The sequence below is a fragment of the Miniopterus schreibersii genome (genome assembly GCF_964146895.1).
Source record: "Miniopterus schreibersii genome assembly, chromosome: 2".
In the NCBI taxonomy this organism is placed as follows: domain Eukaryota; kingdom Metazoa; phylum Chordata; class Mammalia; order Chiroptera; family Miniopteridae; genus Miniopterus; species Miniopterus schreibersii.
In genome coordinates this window covers 92493248-92513155 of record NC_138102.1, presented here as the reverse complement: position 1 = coordinate 92513155, position 19908 = coordinate 92493248, and the positions used below count along the sequence as shown (strand labels likewise).

Below are 19908 nucleotides of genomic sequence, written 5' to 3'. Positions count from 1 at the left end.
TCACTGATCCAATCCTCACTTTCTTCTAATCTGCTATTTATTCCTTTTGATTTTTTAAAATTTCTACTATGTCATTCTTAATTTCCTTCATAGTTTCCATTTTTTTCTCATGTTGTTGAGCATCCTTATGATCAGTATTATGAACTCTATTTCTGATAGATTGTTTATCTCTATTTCATTTAGCTGTTCTTCTGGAGAATCCTTTTGTTCTTTCACTTGGGATTTGTTTTTTGTCTCCCCATTTTGACTGCCTATTTGGATTTGTTTCCATATATTAGGTAGATCTGCTAGGACTCCTAGTCTTTCAGATGGTCTCTTATGCAGGCCAATGTCAGATGCTGTTGAGACTGGCCTTGAGTGCCTGTTTGAGTTTTTTCACAGTCCACAGCTTATGGTTTCCTCTGCTGGGGCTAGGTGTGTTTGGACAGGACCAAGATGCACACCAAGGTCTGCTTTTCCAAATCCTGGGTCCAGTCTTGGCTCAAATCAGGCAAAGACTCAAAGCACCCAGGGGCTGTTATTCAGTCTCTTAATGAGCCTCAGGCTGTAGAAACTCCACAGGGTGGGGCGAGATATTTTCCAACATGTGGGGCAATTGCTTCCTCCCGGGTAAAAGCTGCTTGGATGGTAAATGTCTGCCTGAGAAAGATGTCTTCTGCCATATAGGGGATGGCTGCCCTCTGAGCTCTACTCCTCTGAGTCAGCAGTCTCTGACTCTCCTCACACAGCTCTAGTCCACTCTGCCCTCCCTTCACTGGAGCCCAAGGTGAGTGGCTCCCCATGAAACTTTGTGCTTTGGCCATGTAAGAGGTGCCTGCATTTCCAACCATCTCTCCTTGGCAGACAGAAACCTAGCTGCTTTTCACAGCCAGATGTTATATGAGCACATTTCTCAGTTCTGGTGCTCTGGGCTGGGAAGCCCAAGTTGGGGTTTAAATTCCAGAGTTCTCAGTGGCAACTCCCCACAGCTGAGTTATCCTTCTGGACCTTCATCAGCTGCTTGTGGAAACCCAGCCAGCCCTCTCATGACTCCACACTTTCTACTCATCTCTATGCAGTCTCCATTCTTTTTCCTTGGTTACGAGGGTTTTCTCCAACTAGTCTTCAGTTGCAGTTGATTATTCAGGATGTTTTTTCTATATTTTAGTTGTAGTTCTAGTTTAGTCCTGGGAGAGTGTCAGTGTAACTTCCACTCAACCCACCGCCACCTTGGAATTTCCCAGGAGTTTTTTTTTTTTTTTTTTGGTTTTTTTTTTTTTTTTTTTTAAATATATCTTTATTGATTTCAGAGAAAGGAAAGGAGAGGGAGAGAGAGAGATAGAAACATCAATGATGAGAGAGTCATTGATCGGCTGCAACCCACAACCCAGGCATGTGCCCTGACCGGGAATCGAACCCTGATCGCCTGGATCCTAGGTTGATGCTCAACTGCTGAGCCACACCCAGCTAGGCCCCAGGAGTTTTAAAAAATATATTTGGGTGTTCCTATATTGAGTGCATATATATTTACCAGGGCTATATCCTCTTTTTGCTTTTACCCCTTTAGTATTATGCAGTGACATTCATTGTTTCGTTATGGATTTCATTTTGAAGTCTATTTTGTCAGATATAACTATTGCTACCACAGCTGTTTTTCATTTCCATTTGAATAGAAAATATTTTTCCATCCTTTCACTTTTCTTCTGTGTGAGTCTTTTGTTTGGAAGGGGAGGTCTCTTGTAGACAGCATGTATATAGGTCATGTTTTCTTATCCATTCAAGTACCCTGTACCTTTTGATTAGAGCATTTAAGCCATTTAAATGAAAGGTTATTATTGAGAGTTACTTTTTTATTGCCATTTTTATTCTTTATGGCTGTGTACCCCTTTTCACTATTTCTTCATCTTCTTATACCAGTCCCTTTAGCATTTCTTGCAGTGATGGTTTGGTGTCAATAAACTCCTTTACTCTTATTTTGTCTCCGAAGCTCTTTCATTCACCTTCAATTTTGAATGAGAGCCTTGCTGGATACAATAGTCTTGGATTCAGTCCCTTGCTTTTCATTACTTTTTATACTTCATGCCACTTCCTTCTGCCCTGAAGTGTTTCTATTGTGAAATCAGCTACCAGTCTAATGGGAGCTCCCGTGTAGGTAACTTTCTGTCTTTAAGAATATTTTTTTGTATTTAACATTTGCCATTTTAATTATGTATAGATGTAGGTCTCTTTGGGTTCATCTTGATTGGGATTCTCTGTGTTTCCTGAACTTGAGTGACTTTTTTCTTCACCATGTTAGCGTTTTCTGTCATTATTTCTTCAAACAGGTTCCCTATTCTTTGCTCTGATTCTTCTCCTTGGGGTACCCCCATGATGTGGGTGTTGTTACATTTTATGTTGTCCCAAAGCTCTCTTGAACTATCCTGATTTTTAATTTTTTTTCCAATTGCTGCTTTGAATGGGTGCTTTTTTCTACATTGTCTTCTAATTTGCTGATTTGGTCCTCCACTTCTTCTAATCTACTGTTGATTCCTTCTAAGGTATTCTTTATTTCAGCTACGTCATTCTTCATTTCCAATTTGTTCTTATTCATGTTTTCTATATCTGTTTTCATGCTGATACAGTTTCCATGAAGTTCTTTATAGTTCTCATTAAGTTGCTTGTCGTTCTCACTAAGTTGTTTGAGCATCCTTATAACCATTACTTTCATCTCTATATTTGATAAATTGCTTCCTTCCATTTCATTTAGCTCTTTTTCTGGTGATTTCTCTTGTTCTTTCCTTTGGGGCCTGTTTCTTTTTTTCCCCATTTTTTCTATTTCTTTGTGTTTGTTTCTGTGTGTCAGGGAGACTGCTGTGCCTCCCAGACTTGGTGGGGTGGCCTTGTTGTGGGACTCAGTGCTGTAGTCTCCTTGATTTTCTGAGCTGGATGCTCTAGGAATGTCCCTTTTGTGGGTTATGTTGGTTCGCTTGTTCAGTTTAGGTCTTGATTGCTATTATCCTGTTTGTTGTTGGGCTCAGGCCTCAGGCTTGTTGACTGAGTCTCTACCCAGGCCATGTCATGTGAACTGTTATATAGGTGCTGACAGAACAGAACAGAGCAAAACCAGACCAAACCAAAAAGAACATAAAGAACAAAAGAACAAAAAACAAACAGAAAAAGCAAAGAAACAACAACACACAAACAAAACATAACAAAAAAACACCCAAAACACCAACAATTTTAAAACCCAGCCTCAGCAAAAAGACTAATAACAAACAAACAAAATAGACATACCAAAACAAACAACAAAAACAAACCAGAATACCAGAAGACATCAGACCAGAAGAATTAGGGGAGGAAAGAAAATAAAAAGATAAAATAAATAAATAAAAGAATAGATAAAAGCAAAGAAGGACAAACCAGAAATAGGGTAAGTACATAAAATAAAATATTGAAAATAATGAATAAAATAATAATAATAATTTTAAAAAGTAATAATACTAAATAAAATAAAATGTAGAATAGGAAAAGAAAAATGAGAAAAGAAAATGAAACTGGACAACAAATGTGCCTGGGCTGCCTGCTACTGCTTGAGCCAATTAAGCAGAGACTGGGTTGAATTGTATATGAGCATTTATTCCAATATTGCTGGCAATATGGGAGAGCAGGGTGTCATCCACAAAAATCTGTTCTTCCGCTCCCCATAAGCCAAAGTAATGGTTATATTCAGTAGAAGGACAAAGATTACGTAGGAAAATAGGAATTACAGGCATGGGGAAGTAGGCAAAGTATAGTGCTAACAGGTTACAAACAATGTGGGCTGGGGGTCAAAAAGGGTGGGTACCTCTGGAACTCTATTGTTTTGGGAATAAGGCTGTTAATCTTCCTATGATGATAAAAGGAGTATGGACCACATTCCAAAGTTAACTCCCAAATCCTAAGGCATACAGCTCTCAGCCAGGTTAGAATGTGCTTTCTTTAATCAGAACAAAACAATCATGATTAACAGAGCATGATTAATTTTTCTTATAACTATAGCTAAAAATCATGGTTAACAGAGCATGATTAATATTTTTGCTCCTAACAAAAATAGAAAAGAAGAAAAAATTGAATTAAAAATGATTAACAGAAATTAAAGAGAATGAGAAAGAAAAAAATTAGACTAAAATAAAGATAGCATTTAGAGAATATTGGTAAAAGAGGGAAGAGAGAGGCAGAAAGTCCAAACCAAAGAAAAAGCAAACAAACCAAACCAAAATCCCCCCAAAGAACAAACAAACAAGCAAAAGCAAAAAAACCCCACATGAAAACCAAAAAACCTTTGGGTTTGCTATTTGTGTAGCTTACTAGATTTTGTTGGATGTTGTTGTATCTGGCACCTTGGTGTGTGGGTCCTGGGTCTCCTCCGCAGTTCTCTGGTGCAGGCCAATGTGAGTAGCTGTCTCTGCCTGGCCCTGGGCAACTTGGCTGAAGTCCTGCAAGATAGATCCCCAAGTAGTCCGGTGGGCGGGACCTCCCTAACACAGAGGCTGGGTCTGCTTCAGCGCTGGCCCCTTGAATGTGCTTGTTCTGGGCTGTTTTCTCTTTCCACACCGAACTGGGCTCTGCGTGTTAGCTGGTCCTGGTCTGGGTGGTTTTAACAGATTTGCATTGCAGTGGTGCTTGTAGCTTGTAGGAGGGGCAGACGGCCGCTTCCTCTCCTTCCAATACCTGGCCTCTGCTTGGGTCACTGGGACCCTCTTGTAGCCACCAGCCCTGCTTGGCTCTCTAATCTTTCAGCATGGCCAGTTCTCATTGGGTGCCACTTCTGCCCAGGCTTCCACTAGCCAGATGTTCCAGTTCCCCAGGCTGCGAGGCCCAGCCACTCCCGCCCAGATTTCCAGCACACAGCCACTCCACAGGTGGGGGAAGGGGTACCTCCTCTTCACTTGATGTGGGGAGGATCAGCCTCTTTCTCAGGACACTCTTGACTGGCTCCTGTCCTTGCTCTCTGCTGAAACTTTTTAGAGAATAATCAGCCCCTCAGATTCACTGCTGGGTGATCCGCTCAGACCCCTCCACTGGTCCAAATTTCTGCTGAATGGCCCCTCCCACAGATATTGATTTGGGAGTTTCCCAGGCTGGTGTTGGAACCAAGCACTTGCTTTTTGCCTGCGAGGCGGTGGTCTGAGTCCCCCCCATCCCCCAGCTGCACTGCCGCACCTTCCCTCCAGCTTCTCACCTCTACTGCACAGCTGCGCAATTTGGCTCACCTCCTCCGCACCTTGTCCTGTTCTCTCTCCACATTCCCCACTTACAGTATTTCAGATCAGCTTTTTTCAGCGGTTTTTCAAGTCAAATGTTCTGTCAAACAGCTACAAATCCTGTCAGGTGTTGGGAGCAAGCAGACAGCACTTCCTTAGAGCACAGACTGTATTACTATTGATCTTTCCCTTCATATCCATCAAGATTTGCTTTATAGATTTTGGTGCTCTTATGTTCAGTTATGTACATATTTTAAAATTATTTCATTTCTGAATAACTTTTAAAAGTTATTTTTAACAAGTATTTTATTCTTATAATTACTAATTTTTAACTTATTTATTTTAGTCATGGATTTGAGTCATTTGAGAGTTGCTAATTTTCATTTTATTTTATTTTAAAAATTATAAATAGATGTTAGATCAATGTATGAAGCAAACACCATTCTCTCTGTGCTAAGTTTTTGCAAAAACAAACAATATAAGGATCCCAGCCTAACAAAGTTTATAGTCTTAAACAAACTCAAATATATTACATGTCATAAGTGTTGTTAAGAAGTATATCAATGATATCCTGTGGAGATGACTAACTCTTCCTAAGGTGGCTGATGAAGTCTTCATGTAAGAGGTGACATTGGACTCTCCAAAAAGCCAAAAAGCCAAAAAAAAAAAAAAAAGAATTGGAAAGATATTTGATGCATGTGCAAAGTCTGCAGCTTATAATTTTATTTTAGATATACCTATTTTCAGAGGGATTTGGTTTTTATTATGGCAATTTATTTTTAGTTTCCAAGTGGTTGCTTTTTTATTTCTAGTTTTTTAGATTCTTAGTCATGTAGATTCAGAATTATGTCTAACTAGGCCCACTACTTTATCAACATATGGCATTTGTTATTATCAGACACTGACACCAGGCTCTGGCATGGGGCCTTGTGTATGTCACAGGGCCACCAAGTATTGTCTTAAATTGTCCATGCTACATGTAAAAGCATTATTTTGGAAATAACCTCAAAAAGGAAAGAACTCTTTTTTTATTTTACATTTTTATTTTTTAAAAACTTAAGTACACTTAAAAAACATGTCAGCCACATTATATCATGAATCTGATATATTACTGAGTATCTTGAAAATATACACCTAACCTAAGAATTATGTGGCTTGAAACAGAAAAATGTTGATGTCTTATAAATAAATAGGTTCACGTTCTTGGATTTCAGAAATGCACTTCCAAGTGTCCTGTGCTGAGGGATGCTGTGCCACTCATTGCCAGTGGACTGTCAGTGCTGAAAGTTGCTGAGCTAGGGTCCCAGCTGCATCTGAAACACCTTGTCATGACATCATTCTTCACTAAATCATAGGTTATAGTGTGTGACATCATAGATGAACATTGGGCCAGGGTGACTGCCCCATGGGCAACTGTGATCATATTCTTCACCTCTCTAGGCCTCGACAGAGCTCACTGGTAAAATCTTTGGTCTAAGTCACATATAGACTGATGAGATTTTACATAACTTATGGGCTTGTCCTGCACTTGTTTTCCATATGGTGGACAGAGGCCTTGTTTTCCCCAAGTGTAATCAAAATCAGAGTCAAGAATATAAAATTGTTGACTTTTCTGTGGAGAGAGAATATGGGAGAAGGGATATAAGCCAGGGATTTGTAGCCAAGGCAGTGTCGGGGACAGGGGCAGTGATGGCTGAAGTTCCCACCCAGGCAGAGTCCTGAGTAGTAGCAGGAGAAGGGATATGGCACAGACTGATTTCACGTGTGCAGTCTAGTGATTATGGGACCAAGGTCTTTCCCTGGTTGTTGAGGAAGGTAGCAAGTAGAATAGGCGGAGGGAGGAAATATGTGGTTTAAGTGCCACACACTCTTGCTTGTCGTATTGTTTTTGTAGGTTTCTTGAATGAATTTTTCATTTGCTATATGCCCATAGGATAATTTCTGGAGACTTTAATCTTTAAAAAACCATCTTCACCAGTTTCAATAGGGAGTTGGTCTACAGAGCCATGCTGGAAGTAGCACTCCTTATCTGTAGTTTTGAGGTCATATGTTATTTGATTAATGGAACTCATACACATAAAGATGTTTCTAACAAACTACTTGCAAGCTCCATTCACCATAGTGTTATTTCAGTAAATGGAACTCATACACATTCTGTAATGCATGGAGTAAAGTGTTTGACAAAACTTGTAATAATTTTTTTAATTTTTATGAGCTACTTGTATACTGCATTAGCAGTGTTCTTTCAGTAAATAAACCTCCTGAGAGGAGGGGGCATGCCATGGCACACAACAGCCCCATGATGAAGCACTAATTTGGTCAGGAGACAGAAGCAGAAGTGAGGAGAGAGCCTGTGGACCAGAGCCTGAGTTGTGATTTCCACAGAAAAAGCAAAGCAAAGCAGGGGAAACAGTTTAGGACTGACTAGTTTGAATAATGTCAGCAGGCTCTAGGCTATACAGGTGGTTTCTAATTGTCTGGTACCTAGCCCTGTGGTGACTTAGGACAAGGAAATATTGTCTTGGTGTGTGAGAGTTAGGTAAAGGAGGTGGTTGGGGGTATGGATTTGGGATTGGTGGGTTTGCATATGAAAGGCATGTTCACAATGGGTTACGGCCTTTCCCTGGCCAACAAGGTCCCTCAAGATGTCAACATAGGAAATAAAATATATGATTAATAGAGACTTGAATTGCAATATTGGTTCTTTTCTGGGTCTCCAGCCTGCCAATTTTGGATTGCTAGTTTCCATAATCACATGAGCCACTTCCTTAAAAATCTATCACCTATCTACCTATATCTATCTATCTATCTATCTATCTATCTATCTATCTATCTATCATCTATCATCTATCATCTATGATCTATCTATCTATCATCTATCTATCTATCTATCTATCTATCTATCTATCTATCTATCTATCTATCTAATCTATCATCTATCATCTATCATCTATATCTATCTATCATCTATCATCTATCTATCTATCTATCTATCTATCATCTATCTATCTATCTATCTATCTATCATCTATCTATCTATCTATCATCTATCTATCTATCTATCATCTATCTATCATCTATCTATCTATCATCTATTATCTATCTATCTATCATCTATCTATCTATCTATCTATCTATCTATCTATCTATCTATCTATCTATCTATCATCTATCTATCATCTATCATCTATCATCTATCTATCTATCATCTATCTATCTATCATCTATCTATCTATCATCTATCTATCATCTATATCTATCTATCATCTATCTATCTATCTATCTATCTATCTATATCTATCTATCTATCTATCTATCATCATCTATATCTATCTATCTATCTATCATCTATCTATCATCTATCTATCATCTATCTATCTATCTATCTATCTATCTATCTATCTATCATCTATCTATCTATCTATCTATCATCTATCATCTATCTATCTATCATCTATCTATCTATCTATCATCTATCTATCTATCTATCTATCTATCTATATCTATCTATCTATCTATCTATCTATCATCTATATCTATCTATCTATCTATATCTATCATCTATCATCATCTATCTATCTATCTATCTATCATCACCTATCATCATCTATCTATCTATCTATCTATCTATCTATCATCTATCTATCTATCTATCTATCATCTATCTATCTAATCTATCATCTATCTATCTATCTATCTATCATCATCATCTATCTATCATCATCTATATCTATCTATATCTATCATCTATCACCATCATTTATCATCTGTCTATCATCTGTCTATCTATCATCTATCATCAATCATCTATCATCTGTCTATTTGATCATCATCACCTACTTTTTCTATATAGATAAACAGTTGGTTCTTTAAAGAACCCTGACTAATACAGATTCCTTCTTGTTGCTTTTGCAGATGTCTGCTGAAGCCCAGTCATCAGCTATAAGAATACTCTCTCAGCAAAAACAATTTTGGGCTTCAGATATTCTGATTATATTCTGATTGCACTTTCCACCAGAATTTGGCCTGGCAGATCTCTGTTCTCTCTACCTCTTCAAAGCTTTTATGAAGATTTAAAAAAAAAGAAATAGTAAAATCTAGGAGTATATTATTTTTTTAAAGCAGGAGAGTTGATCCAAATAATCTAGACCATCTGTAGTAGTTAGCACCCACTTGTCCTTCCAAGGCACTCTCCAACCCTTCCACTCCATCTGTGAGATGGGAGCAGGAAGTGGGAAGGCATCAATAGGCTCCTATGACCTCTGGCTGCAGTTGGGTTCAGCCAATGGGGAGCTTCAACTGAAAATGTGAGGAAGAGAATAAAGTGGTCAGGGCTTATTTCCATGAAAACCCTTTTTGTCAGTTTTCTCAGCTAGCTGTGTCCCTCAGCTGCAGGTCCCTACTTCTTTCAAGGCAGCCTTCTCTCCATGGCTCCCCCTCCCCAGTCTCTTAGAACCTAGGGGTGGCAACAGCTCGGTTACTGATGCCTATGCCAAGCTTTTGCGCTGGGCCTCCTCTTTTCCTTACACCCAATCATACCTTGGTAATTAGTCTTCTGTATAAATTACCTTACCTAAGTGCGCCAACTCCAAAGCCCATACTTTGTAATGTTCATACAAAGTAATGATTGCATTCTTTTTTCATCTGTATTTATCCTATCATTCACCCATTCTATTGTGATCTTTAATTCAACTATTATATTTATCATTTGTAATATTTTCACTTGGTTCTTTTCTGTGGTTTGTCTTGGGTTTTATTGCTAATTATAATTTCCTAAATCTGTAAGGATATTTATTGTGCTCATTAAGTTTTTTTGGCCTGTCTGTTCCAATAACTCTATTTCAAATGATATATAGTGTTCAATCTTTTGTATTTCTCAAGAGGCAATCATACTCCTCAGGTGTGCAGTTATTTTGTCATGTGTGCTCATATTCCCTGTGGGTTAGTAGCTACTCTGTCACTCTGTTTGGTACTATGCACTAGAGAAGAGATGAAGTCCTTATGAGTTCAAAGAGAATGGATGATGACCCCAGGGCAAAGGGCTAAGAGCTAGTCCCTGGAGCAGAGCTCTGAAAGCTGCTGGCTGGCACCTTTAACAGTCTACTTCAAATAAAGACTTTCAAGTAGAGCCTGTGACTTTTGGGCCTGGAAGATTCTTCTTCATCCCCAACTCAGGAAAAATGCTCCATCTCTAGGAGGACCCTGTCCCCATTATATTGACCATCAGCACCCCACAGGCCCTAGGGCATGCCACTTCCTTCACAGGGTGAGGCCCTGGCCCCTGAATCTGCCAGCTCTTCTGGAAGACTCCCTGAGGAGAGTGGCCCATCTCCAGATGGCCAACCCACCCTGTGTTGTCCTAGTTTTTCTCCAGCCCAGTCCAAGGAGGAGGGAGACCTTCCTGTACTGAGGAGCTTGGAGTCCAGTGGGGTGAGGGTGATATTTGGCTCTAGTAGGTCAGAAACAGGAGCAGGAAACTTGTTAAATTATTTTTATTTTGTTAGTCCTAGAGCAGACCTCAGATGGACAAGAGAGCTCAGAGATGGACAGATTTCAGGAGAATTCAGGGCCCACTGACAGTAAAGCAGGCATGCTTGTGGAAGAATACTGAGAGAAGCACTATGAGGTCTGTCACAGAGCCTTGAGGGAAATCAGAAGCAGAGGGAAGGTCTGTGAAAACACCAGCGTTGTGCAGCTCCTGGGCTTGTGAACAGTGCCCAGAGAGGTAAAGTCATCCAAAGCAGGTGGTTTGCTCTGAGGAGGAGCAGAAGAAGGATCAGGATTTGGCGAGGTTCTCTGCTTCTCACTGATCCAGCTGGAGAAGTAAGTGAGTCTGGTGAAGACACTGGGACCTATGGGCTGGCGGCAGGCCAAACTCCAGCTGGAAAGCCCCATCAGAAACCAGGTACTGTTCAGTTTGCAGACAAGGGGACCCCCAGAATCTCCCTAAGGAAAAAGAAAGCATAGGTTGTGGGGACCAAGACAGAGAGGGACACATATTGCTTAGGCAGTGTGAAGAGACTACCCTTGTTCTCTGCCAGAGTGGAGTTTAGGAGGCCTTGTGTCAGAGTGGAGTTTAGGAGGTCTTGTGTCAAGTTTAGGAGGCCTTACATTAGAACAAATATAAGTTCTTCTAATCAGAATCACCTGGGTGATTTGAAAAGTCCAGACACAGGGTCCCACGGTAGGCATTCCGAATAAAAAAATCAAGGGTGGGCCCTGGAGACCATTTCACAAAGTTTTGGAAGAGACCCTGAGCATCCTTCCAGGCTGGCAGTCATAGACCTTCAAAAATGCACATGGAGACCCCTGACCTTAGATGCCAGACTTCTGCCTTCTCAACACTATGTGGGAGAAGGTATCACCTGAGGTTCCAAGGGGCAGCTATGGCAGGCCCGGAGGCCTGGCCTATAGGCTTCTGGCTAAATCCTCAGCCTGTTATGGACCCTATCTGGGCCTTTGATTTCGCCTTATTAAGGTCTCTAGTTTTTCCTCAATTTCTTGGTGGAGCTTCTTTAGAAAATTCTAATCTGTTAGATGTGCTCAGAGGAAAAGAGGCGATGCCCATGCCCAGGCTGGTGGGTGACTGGGATTGCAGGGCAGCCCAAGGGGTTCCTCGAAGAGTGCTGGGTGCTCAAATGCAGGACTTTAAGGCAGGTAGGCACCTGCTACCATGGGGCATAATGCTTCCATCTCATAGGCCAAAAAGTGGGAACTAAAGAAACACAGTACCTCTCCAACCTTCTGTTGAATAAACACAACTGAACATCCTGTGTGTACGAGACATAGTGAGATGACATACAACACAGACACAGACAATGCATCACATATCTGCAGATGCAAGGTGTGGAACAGATGCGCCCAGGGGATGGGAAGTGACTGGGAAGGGCTGCTCTAATTGGGCCACCAGAGAGCTTCTCTGAGCCAAGACTGGAGGGATGAGCAAAGCCTGGCTCTGCAAGATGCAGGCAGAGGTAACCAGCATGTTTGGCATGGGGGAGGCCGAAAAGTGGAAGGGCTAACCCTCATCAGTGGTGCGTGTGTGTGTGTGTGTGTGTGTGTGTGTGTGTGTGAAGGGAACACTAAATGTCACTCAGCAGGGAAATGACATGACCTGATACAGATTCTAAAAGAATGGTAAGATGGTTCTGAGGCTGGGTGAGCACAGGCAGTAGCAGGGCATGAATCCGCACAAGGAGACAGGACTGCAGCAGAAAGGGTTATGGACAGACAAGAAATGGTGAGGCCCAGGATTGGCAATATCTAACCCTTTTTCTCCATCTAAGGAAAAAAATGGAGCAAAACAAGAAAACCTGAATGAGTGCTGAGTGGTGGGTTCTTCGTGTGTGGAGGTCAGAAAGAGGAGGAGAGCATGAGACACAGGAAAGGCCACCCTGGGAGTCTGAGGGAAGCACTAGGATGTGCTGCTGAGCACCACAGGGATGGGGGTGGTGGGGATGGATGGGTGGGTGGGGAGAAGGTCTGAAGTCGGACAGCATCTTTGTTAGAGAGAGGCACAAAAGCCTCATTGGGTGGGCTAAGGTGAGAAAGAGAAGTGTGGAAGCAAGAGAGGGCAAGTGCAGACAGCTCTGGGATGAGCCCTGCTGGGACGGTGGACTGAGAATCAGGACAGTGGGCAGGGGGTTTTGGGAGGAGAGAAGATGCATGTAGGGTGTTTTAAGATGGGAATCAGGGCAGTATGTTTCTGAGCTGTTTGGAGATGAACACGGAGAGAGAGGAAGAGCTAGAAAGAAGGTGCAAAAGAGGGAGAGGAGACTGTAGGAGGAAGCCTGTGGCAGCCATAGCTCCAAAGGATGGCATGTCTTCTCTAAGTTCAACTATGGACTCACTACCTTACATTGGGCTATCTACTTCCCTTATTGGGCCTTGGTTTCTCCACCGTAAAGTGGAAGGATTACAGAGTGACAGAAGACATTCATAATACATATATTGTATCCATAATAGCCAATTCAATAGGAAAGACAACCCCATAGAAATAATGGCAAAAACCTTGAATACACACTCTACAAAAAAGCAGTATACATATAAAAAATTGTCATCATTATTCACCAGAGAAATGCAAATTAAAATCCACATGCAATGTTTAAAATGAAAATGGTGGACCACATAAATTACTAGTGGCAACGTGGAGCAACCTGAACTTTCACCCACTGCTGTGGGAGTCAAATCAATACACACAGGTTGGACATCTGCCCTCCAGCATCTATGAGAGGAACATGTACCTATTGTATGGCACAGTAGTTCTGTGAACCCAACCACAATGTGAACCCATGTGCACCAATATACACGCACTAGGATATTCACAGAACATGCTATTTGTAATGGTCTCAAGTGGAAACTACCTAAGTGCCACCAACACTAGAATGGGTAAATAAAATGATAGTATATTCACACAATGGATATATTCAGCAATAAGACAGACAATATAAACCACACACAAGATAGATAAATCTCACAAACATAACATTGACTGAAAGAGAGCAGATGAGAGTGCATCCAGTATGATTGATTCCATGTATGGAAGTCCTGACACTAAGTCACTGTGCTTTAGAAAACAGACTACAGGTGTGTTTTTTTTGAGGGTTAATGACAAGATAGGGGTATAAAGAGGACCCTTTGGGTACTGGTATGAAGAGTGTATCAATTTCTATAATGCATCAGATGGCACACTTGTAAATGGTGCCCTTTCCTATGGATGCTGTACTTCAACAAAGCTTTTTAAAAAATATGAAGAAAACAGATGAAGTGGACTCTTTGGTGGCTTTTGTCTCTTGGCTCTGACACTTCTGACTGGGGTGGGCTTAGAAATAAGAATTCAGAGGCTGAGGAAGGGTCCAGGGAAGACAGAGAAAGAGGGGAGAGATGCCACAGGAGAGGAGAGGTAGCCCTGACTGAAGATATGGATCTGGTCTTACTTACTCGGCAGATAGACTTTCCAGTATTGAGGTCCCCAGCGCACAGCATGTCCTCATGTATAGAGTATTTACTGCTGCTGTGGTCTGGCGATTGGAAATATCTTTTACAGACCTTGTTGTCTATGATGCCAACCTCTCCCTCCTGCAGTTGTAAAGGTTCAGCCAGGAACTCTGCAAGGGGAGAGGGTTGGTTTGGTCAGGTGTGCGGTGGAGCCAACTCCCTCCCTAACCTGTCTGCTAAAGAAGAGGCCGCCATTCTGGCTGAGAAGATTGGGGAAGCCTCTCAGAGGATGTGCAATGGTGAGGAGAAAAGACATTCAAGGCAGACAACAGAGCAAAAGTGAGCAGCGTACAGTTGGAAGGACCAGGATGGAGGTCAGTGTGGCTGCAACAGGGTGAGAGTAGGGGTTGAAAAAATGAGGCAAAGTCATAGCAGGGTCCAGAGCAAGCAGGGCCTCCTCTCCAGGATGTGGAGTTTGGATTTCATTCTAAGCTCACTGGGAAACCACTGAAGGGTCTTCTTAAGTTTTAAAAACAATTAATCTGGCTGCTATGTGGGGACAGAAGTAGAAGTACAGAGGGTGGAAGCTAGGAGTCCTGGCATGGTCAAAGTGTAACAGTGATGGGGTTAGGTAGTATGACAAATAAAACATGACCTTGCCTCAAGGAGCACCTGGTGTGTGGACACCTTCCCTGTAGATTCTATTTCCAGATACTGCACACAGATCTGACCTAGTGTCTTCATGAGGCAGCACAATGCTATAGTGACTGCACTCCTGTGGAGTGCGGGCTGTGTACAGCCCTTACACGTCATCTCAGGGGCAGCCCAGACCCAGTAACTGCAGTCAGGGGGAGGGTGTGGAGGGAGAAAGACAACTGCAGGCTGAGTCTCTCTTTGATGGCAGCTGCTCCCTCTCCCAGTGGCTGCTCCAGCTCATAACTTCCCTTCATGCCCCAACTCCCATTCTCTGACCTGGCTTAGAGAATCATCTTTGCTGTTCCAGTGGTTCTTAATGAGTCCATCCCAGGAAGGTGTCTCTGGAAATGTTGGAGAGTTGGCTGTTCTTATGATTAAGCAGTGTGACTGACAGTGTACAGGAGCAGGGATGCTGGCACTGGCGTGCACAGCAAAGAAAGTCCTGCCCCAAATGCCTTCACGGAGATGCTCTGCCTGATCATGACCCTACAATCATGTCAAATTTACATTCTATTTTTTCACTCAGTGTTATGTTTTCATAAATCAAAAGCATTTACCCTTGTGTAAAAATCTTTGCCCAACGTTTCTCCTCTCTCTGTCTAAAAAGTCCAGTAAGCTGGCAGAATGGTCAACTTTTACCTGAGTTAGAATAAAGAGAAGTGAGGTTCTCAGAGGTAAATGTTATTAAGCCATAAATGCCCAATTCCACCTCTCAGGTCAGAAAGCAGGCCTGCTTCATTTCCTGACTGCTTCCCAAGTACCTTCCGTGGCAGTAGGAGCTCAAGAAGTGTTTGGCAAAGGAAGCTCTGAAGGAGTCTGACCCAAGGAAGGCCTGGGAGTCAGGTTAGAATCCTGAATGGCTCAGAGTCAAACAGCTCAAGTTCCTGATTCCAAAAGTTAGAGATACTCAGACTTTTTGAACCATGAACTAAAGGAAACTTGAAGTTTTAAAAGGATATGCTATCAGGACTGGAAGGGCCCCACAGTGGTCACTGCACCCTCCCTCCTCCTCAACCTCACTTTCCTCTCTGCCTCTGTCACTCACCTTCCTCAGTGATCATTCCCCAACCGGTTATCCAGCAGGAGGTATGAAGGGCCAGTGCTGTGTTAGGCCTTGGGAGGCAGGCAGGGAGGACATGGGAAGTAAAGTTAACAGACAGATGCAGTTGCAACAACGCGACATCGCTTGCCATGAAGTAGCGCTTGTTAAAATCACTGTGGACGATGACTCGGTTCACCGTCATCTGCAGGCTGTGCTTGGTGGGATGCTGTAGCTTATGGTACCCTAGCAGGATTTGGTAGTCTGATGGCTCATGGGACCTATTGTGGAGAGGCTGCATTATCACCCATCTCCTCTGAGTGCTGGGTCAGCACTCCCACTCTGACTGCTTCCCCACCCCTGCCTGGTTAGTAACCACATCCCACCATTATTCCAGTGGTTTTCTCTCCTCCCTTCTTGAGGTGGTTTGATTGCTGTCCATAGCCTCAGGACATATATCCTTTGAAAGGTACTGATGGCTTTCCCAGCATGCCCCAGAATCAAAGGAGCAGAGAGTCTTAGTGCTGGAAACATGAAGGGGTACATCGAGTTATATCCCTTCATTTTAGAAGAGAGGAGACTTGGCTCATTCCCAGCTTTGACTAGAAACCTTGGAAGGTCACACAGCCTGGAGTGATTCTCAAAGACCCCATTTCCCATCCCAGAATGGTCCACCCCCCTCCTTCCCAGTTTGTACATACCAACTTCTCTAAAGGTTGATCTCCATCTGGTGACAGGCACTCAACAAATCTTTGTGGAGCCAACAGAGGAGTGCATGGAGCTGTTCCTTGTTTCTGGAACATGAGCAACCTTCCAACTCACATGTCCTGCTTGTGCTGTCCCCTACCCAGACTCCCCATGCCTGGATCCTTCTACCACAAAGCCCAACATCTGATGAGACCTACAGCACCTCCCCTGACACTGGCTTAGGGTTTACCCTCTCACACATTATGGTCTCTCTATCTTGAATCACAGTAGTTGGACTGTGTCTTACTTATAAGATGAGAAGTTTCAAGGGGAGTCTTGCATCTCTACATCAGCCACAGTAGGCTTCACATGGGGCCTGGCATTCATGGGTGCTGAATAAATGAATAGAAGCCAAGTGGGGTCTCAAAGCCAGCTGATGCCAGTAGCTCTGTCTTCCTGATGTGGAACATCATGTCCTCGTCACTCCCTCTGGGCACAGAGTAAGCCCAGGATACACCTGAGGAGCAGCCCACTCTCCTGACTGCATCCATCTCCTGGGGCAGAGGACATTTTCTTTATTCCTCACTCTGGCCTGTGAGGACAGCTTCTCTTAGGTGACAACAGCTCCTCTTAGGCCACTGTTCTACAGGGGTGAAAGGAAGGGCTAAGTGCTAGTTAGGTATGCAGAGTCCCAGCACACCTCTAGAAAAGAACTGCCAAGTATGCAGTTAGTCAAGACCCAGGGAAACCTCTGGAGTTGTGCTGGAGATGACCTTCAGACATCTTGGCTGAGAGGGGGCAAAATACTTGTTCACACTGGGCTCTGACTGATGCTCCCCACTTCCAGTCTTGGGAAGTGGGGGCCTTGGGACTATCACTCTGACTTCAAGCCTGAAGCCTGTGCCAGGTGTGTGGCAAGGGACACTACACACCAACTACCATTCGCACAAGAGGAAACTGAGGCCCACTGACTGGGATCTTGTGGGACCATCTAGAGCTGGGCAAGATGCAGAAACCAGAGTCTACCTTGAGTGGAAACAGGATTTAGGTTCCTAAAGTTTAGGAAAAAGAGTGAACTGGAGGCAATTACTTTGGAACAAAAGTCTGTTTCCCAGTATTTACTGATAATCATAATTAGAGCCAATTTTCATTTAGCTACTTAAAAATAATGTACATGTAACTAAGACAACCACACCATCTTGGTAAATGTTACCAAGTGTAAAGATGGAGGTGAAAAGAACATCCACACGAGGAGAGATAAGGCAATTAGCCTCTGTCCTGGGGGAAGTGACCCAGACAGTCAGAAGACTGGAGTCAGGTGGTGAGAAGTGATGGTATTCTAGGTAGAGAAGACTGCTACCTGGGCAGAGGCAACAGTGCCCAGAGACACCTGGTGGCAGCAAACTATCCCAGAACAAAGCGTAAGAAAAAAGGCTGCCCTTCTTTTCTGGCTATTTTGTGTTCCCTCCCCTCCCTACCCCTGAGCATTTTGGGCCCCTTTGGGAAGACTCACTTTTGGAAGCAATGGGCAGCTGAGATCACCCAGAAAGCATCAATGAGGGCTGCTCCACAGATGTGGTTGCCACGGTAGAGCAAGCTGGCCTGCCATGGCCACCGCTGGTCAGGCGCGTTCTTGCCACCAAAGATCTTCCCAGTCACCACGGGCCTCCCACACACTGTGGAGACAATTCCAGCCACGAGGCACCTGTATTATGGTGCCAGCCTTGCTGCCTCTATAGACCTAGGGTGAAGTGACATGGCCCATGTGACAAAGGCCATCTGGCTTCATTGGAGATGACAGTGTTAAGGAAGCAGTCTATGGGTCTAGAGGAGGGGGAGAGGGAAGGGGTCAGCCAGGGAGGTACCTGTTAGAAGTGAGCCATCTGAGCGATCAGCACAGCAGTGAGGAGGTCCAGGCTGGGCAGTGGCACTGCCCCAGGTCCTTCCCCAGACCTACTACACTTAACTAATATACCACTGTTTGAAGTCCCAGAAACAGGGCTTACAGGGGGATGCTATTTGCTCAGGGCTACTGATGATGATGTGGTTGCATACATCCCAACTCAATCCAAAATTCTAGGGAGCCTGAGGCCAAATGACACATACTTTGCTTGACAATCCCCCTCCTGAAGTAGCACCTGCCATTCTTTTTTTTTTTTTTTAATATATCTTTATTGATTTCAGAGAGAAGAAAGGAGAGGGAGAGATAGAAACATCAATGATGAGAGAGTCATTGGTAGGCTGCCTCGAGCCCACAACCCAGGCATGTGCCCTGACCAAGAATCCAACCCCGGTAGCCTGGATCCTAGGTCAATGCTGAACCACTGAGCCACGCCCTGCAGGGCCTTGTGGTTCTTGAAATGAAGTGTGTGGGGGCCGACAGGGACAGGCTAGTGCAGGACCTCTGTTCCTGGCCTAGGAGACTGAGAGCCGGTGGAAAAAAGCCTCATGGAAGAGGGGGCATCTTGGTCTCCCCTGCCTCTGCCTTTTAGAACCCCACAGTCCATATCCCCCAGAAACCCAGGGACCCTAGAGCCCAACCCCTTTGGCTGCTGTCGAGGGTGGGATGAGGGAGGGACACGTTAGAAAGGGGTGACCTGGGTTCCCTTGCCCTGGCTGCCTACTCACCAGCCTCCGTGGTCCCTGCAGGCTGGGCATGCAGCAGCTGTGGGCACAGCCAGAGAAGGACCACAGCCAGGGCATGGGCCGCCAGCCAGCCTGGATCTGCATCCTCCCCCCCAGCGTTCGCCATCAGACTGAGCGGCCAGCACCTCAGCCACCACGCGGGGGCAGCTGGGAAACCGTCTCCTGAGAGTCCGGGTTCAGACCGACCTGCGTCACGAGGGGAGCTGCAGAGGCGGGTGTCAGGTTGAAGAAGGCAGTCCGCACTGGGAGCCCCCAGGCTAATGGGGAAGCAGAAGGTACATATGTTCCCTCTATCCAAGGGAACCCGGTTTGATGACAGATTCATCAGGGAAGTTATGAAGTAGGCCCAGGAATATACACTAGTTGATCGAAGGCCAGTTGCTTACATAATGCCACCAAATATTGCCAACTTGTTTTCAAGATCTGATGTAGTCATCATTACCACTTCCTATGGTTAGGTCAGGCCCACCAAGGGTAATATCTCTTTCTTAATTAGTGCAGTACAGCATGACATAATCAAGGAGAAGATATCATACTCACAAGTGCCTCCCCAACTCAGCAGCAGGAAGTTATACAAGGGTATGAGTCAAGAGAGTGTGTGTGTGGGGGGTCCAACCTCTGCCCTCTAATAACTGGTATCTTTTCCAAATGCAAGATTATTCACTATATCCCAAAGTTCCCTATTCTCTTCCTATTACAGTA

The 19908-nt window shown here is 43.7% G+C and overlaps 1 protein-coding gene across 1 annotated transcript; it reads right to left on the bottom strand.

Moving 5' to 3' along the window:
- Positions 1-10832: 10832 nt before the first annotated feature.
- LOC308552472 (serine protease 40-like) lies at positions 10833-19312 on the bottom strand (the record flags this gene model as incomplete). The annotated part of the gene is made up of 5 exons (XM_081127749.1): positions 10833-11147; positions 14142-14308; positions 15880-16154; positions 18074-18236; positions 19189-19312. 5 exons carry the CDS (start codon positions 19310-19312, stop codon positions 10833-10835), a joined length of 1044 nt encoding a protein of 347 aa, XP_080983875.1.
- Between the last annotated feature and the right edge of the window lie 596 nt (positions 19313-19908).